The sequence below is a fragment of the Oncorhynchus gorbuscha genome, unplaced genomic scaffold, assembly GCF_021184085.1.
Source record: "Oncorhynchus gorbuscha isolate QuinsamMale2020 ecotype Even-year unplaced genomic scaffold, OgorEven_v1.0 Un_scaffold_7502, whole genome shotgun sequence".
Lineage (NCBI taxonomy): Eukaryota > Metazoa > Chordata > Actinopteri > Salmoniformes > Salmonidae > Oncorhynchus > Oncorhynchus gorbuscha.
In genome coordinates this window covers 10,001-13,821 of record NW_025750877.1, presented here as the reverse complement: position 1 = coordinate 13,821, position 3,821 = coordinate 10,001, and the positions used below count along the sequence as shown (strand labels likewise).

At 56.1% G+C, this 3,821-nt stretch overlaps 1 protein-coding gene across 1 annotated transcript in view; it reads left to right on the top strand.

Moving 5' to 3' along the window:
• Positions 1 to 3,296: 3,296 nt before the first annotated feature.
• Positions 3,297 to 3,821, top strand: part of LOC124029748 (WD repeat-containing protein 7-like) — a gene marked incomplete at both ends in the record, with an annotated part of 4,657 nt that continues 4,132 nt past the window's right edge. The window contains one exon of the mRNA XM_046341344.1: positions 3,297 to 3,530. Coding sequence (XP_046197300.1) covers positions 3,297 to 3,530 — 234 coding nt within the window. The remainder of the gene's footprint in view (positions 3,531 to 3,821) is intronic.

Sequence of the window (3,821 nt, the reverse complement as noted above, 5' to 3'; positions counted from 1 at the left end):
CTTTCTCTCCCTCTCCTTATACCTCATTATTTCTCCCTCCTTCTCTCGTTCTTTCTCTCCCTCTCTCGTTCTTCTCTCCCTCTCTCGTTCTTCTCTCCCTCTCTCGTTCTTCTCTCCCTCTCTCGTTCTTCTCTCCCTCTCTCGTTCGTCGCTCCCTCTCTCGTTGTCGCTCCCTCTCTCGTTGTCGCTCCCTCTCTCGTTGTCGCTCCCTCTCTCGTTGTCGCTCCCTCTCTCGTTGTCGCTCCCTCTCTCGTTGTCGCTCCTCTCTCGTTGTCGCTCCCTCTCTCGTTGTCGCTCCCTCTCTCGTCGCCTGTCGCTCCCTCTCTCGTTGTCGCTCCCTCTCTCGTTGTCGCTCCCTCTCTCGTTGTCGCTCCCTCTCTCGTTGTCGCTCCCTCTCTCGTTGTCGCTCCCTCTCTCGTTGTCGCTCCCTCTCTCGTTGTCGCTCCCTCTCTCGTTGTCGCTCCCTCTCTCGTTGTCGCTCCCTCTCTCGTTGTCGCTCCCTCTCTCGTTGTCGCTCCCTCTCTCGTTGTCGCTCCCTCTCTCGTTGTCGCTCCCTCTCTCGTTGTCGCTCCCTCTCTCGTTGTCGCTCCCTCTCTCGTTGTCGCTCCCTCTCTCGTTGTCGCTCCCTCTCGTTGTCGCTCCCTCTCGTTGTCGCTCCCTCTCGTTGTCGCTCCCTCTCGTTGTCGCTCCCTCTCGTTGTCGCTCCCTCTCGTTGTCGCTCCCTCTCGTTGTCGCTCCCTCTCGTTGTCGCTCCCTCTCGTTGTCGCTCCCTCTCGTTGTCGCTCCCCTCTCGTTGTCGCTCCCTCTCGTTGTCGCTCCCCTCTCGTTGTCGCTCCCTCTCGTTGTCGCTCCCTCTCGTTGTCGCTCCCTCTGGTTGTCGCTCCCTCTCGTTGTCGCTCCCTCTCGTTGTCGCTCCCTCTCGTTGTCGCTCCCTCTCGTTGTCGCTCCCTCTCGTTGTCGGCTCCCTCTCGTTGTCCCGCTCCCTCTCGTTTTCGCTCCCTCTCGTTGTCGCTCCCTCTCGTTGTCGCTCCCTCTCGTTGTCGCTCCCTCTCGTTGTCGCTCCCTCTCGTTGTCGCTCCCTCTCGTTGTCGCTCCCTCTCGTTGTCGCTCCCTCTCGTTGTCGCTCCCTCTCGTTGTCGCTCCCTCTCGTTGTCGCTCCCTCTCTGTGTCGCTCCCTCTCTGTGTCGCTCCCTCTCGTTGTCGCTCCCCTCTCGTTGTCGCTCCCTCTCGTTGTCGCTCCCTCTCGTTGTCGCTCCCTCTCGTTGTCGCTCCCTCTCGTTGTCGCTCCCTCTCGTTGTCGCTCCCTCTCGTTGTCGCTCCCTCTCGTTGTCGCTCCCTCTCGTTGCTCCCTCTCGTTGTCCGCTCCTCTCGTTGTCGCTCCCTCTCGTTGTCGCTCCCTCTCGTTGTCGCTCCCTCTCGTTGTCGCTCCCTCTCGTTGTCGCTCCCTCTCGTTGTCGCTCCCTCTCGTTGTCGCTCCCTCTCGTTTGTCGCTCCCTCTCGTTGTCGCTCCCTCTCGTTGTCGCTCCCTCTCGTTGTCGCTCCCTCTCGTTGTCGCTCCTCTCGTTTGTCGCTCCCTCTCGTTGTCGCTCCCTCTCGTTGTCGCTCCCTCTCGTTGTCGCTCCCTCTCGTTGTCGCTCCCCTCTCGTTTGTCGCTCCCTCTCGTTGTCGCTCCCTCTCGTTGTCGCTCCCTCTCGTTGTCGCTCCCTCTCGTTGTCGCTCCCTCTCGTTGTCGCTCCCTCTCGTTGTCGCTCCCTCTCGTTGTCGCTCCCTCTCGTTGTCGCTCCCTCTCGTTGTCGCTCCCTCTCGTTGTCGCTCCCTCTCGTTGTCGCTCCCTCTCGTTGTCGCTCCCTCTCGTTGTCGCTCCCTCTCGTTGTCGCTCCCTCTCGTTTCGTCGCTCCCTCTCGTTGTCGCTCCCTCTCGTTGTCGCTCCCTCTCGTTGTCGCTCCCTCTCGTTGTCGCTCCCTCCCTCGTTGTCGCTCCCTCTCGTTGTCGCTCCCTCTCGTTGTCGCTCCCTCTCGTTGTCGCTCCCTCTCGTTGTCGCTCCCTCTCGTTGTCGCTCCCTCTCGTTGTCGCTCCCTCTCGTTGCTCCCTCTCGTTGTCGCTCCCCTCTCGTTGTCGCTCCCTCTCGTTGTCGCTCCCTCTCGTTGTCGCTCCCTCTCGTTGTCGGCTCCCTCTCGTTGTCGCTCCCTCTCGTTGTCGCTCCCTCTCGTTGTCGCTCCCTCTCGTTGTCGCTCCCTCTCGTTGTCGCTCCCTCTCGTTGTCGCTCCCTCTCGTTTGTCGCTCCCTCTCGTTGTCGCTCCCTCTCGTTGTCGCTCCCTCTCGTTGTCGCTCCCTCTCGTTGTCGCTCCCTCTCGTTGTCGCTCCCTCTCGTTGTCGCTCCCTCTCGTTGTCGCTCCCTCTCGTTGTCGCTCCCTCTCGTTGTCGCTCCCTCTCGTTGTCGCTCCCTCTCGTTGTCGCTCCCTCTCGTTGTCGCTCCCCCTCTCGTTGTCGCTCCCCCTCTCGTTGTCGCTCCCTCTCGTTGTCGCTCCCCCTCTCGTATTGGGACACAGTGACACGTTGTTGTTTTGGGACACAGTGACACGTTGTTGTTTTGGGACACAGTGACACGTTGTTGTTTTGGCTCTGTACTTCCAGCGCGTTGGGTTTGACATTATATGATGACTATGAGGTTAAAGTGCAGACTGTCGGCTTTAATTTGAGGGTATTAAATTAGTAGAAAGTGAAGTGTTTGGTTCTATATTCATAGAACGCAATTATTACATCAAGTTTGTGACTCTACACATTTGTTTTGGTTGTTTTAGATTATTTTGTGCCAAATAGAAATGAATGGTAAATAATGTAGTGTGTCATTTTGGAGTCACTTTTATTGTAAATGAGAATAGAACATGTTTCTACAAACTTTTACATTAATGTGGATGCTACCATGGTTACGGATAATCATGAATGAATCGTGAATAGTGATGAGTGAGAAAGTAACAGACGCACGAATATCACATAACCACCAAGACATGCTAACGTCTCACCATTATACTAAGAGGTTAATATTTTATTATAATGGTGAGACGTTAGCATGTCTTGGTGGGTATGATATAAAAGGCTAACCTCTCATTATAATGGTGAGACGTTAGCATGTCTTGGTGGGTATGATATAAAGGCTAACCTCTTATTATTATGGTTATTATAATGGTGAGACGTTAGCATGTCTTGGTGGTTATGTGATATTTGTGCGTCTGTAACTTTCTCACTCATCACTATTCACGATTCATTCAGGATTCTCTGTCTTTGTTGTTTCCCAGGGCAACCTGCAGAAGTACTCCAACAACAGTCTGGTGGTGCAGGCCATGAAGACCAATCTGACAGACCCTGACATGCATGTTCTGTTCTTTGACGTGGAGTCGGTGATCATCCAGCTGCTGACGGAGGAGGCCCAGCGGCCCAACCCCACCCTGGTCTCCCCAGAGACCCTCCAGAAGGCCCAGGGAGCAGCTGACAAAGGAGGGTCCTTCCTCGCCAACAAGATCTTCAAACAGGTGAGGGAGGGATGGCTAGTTGGTCCTGCTGGGTTGGGACCAGGATGGCTACCTGTATAGTGCACTTTTGGCTCTGGCTAAATGGGGATGAGGGTGCCATGCTGGCTCTGGCCGAATGGGGACGGGGCGCCATGCTGGCTCTGGCCGAATGGGGACGGGGCGCCATGCTGGCTCTGGCCGAATGGGGACGAGGGCGCCATGCTGGCTCTGGCCGAATGGGGGCGAGGGCGCCAATAGGTGCATCCTTATTACAGATTTTTTTCTTCACATTATTCACAACAAAAGTAATTG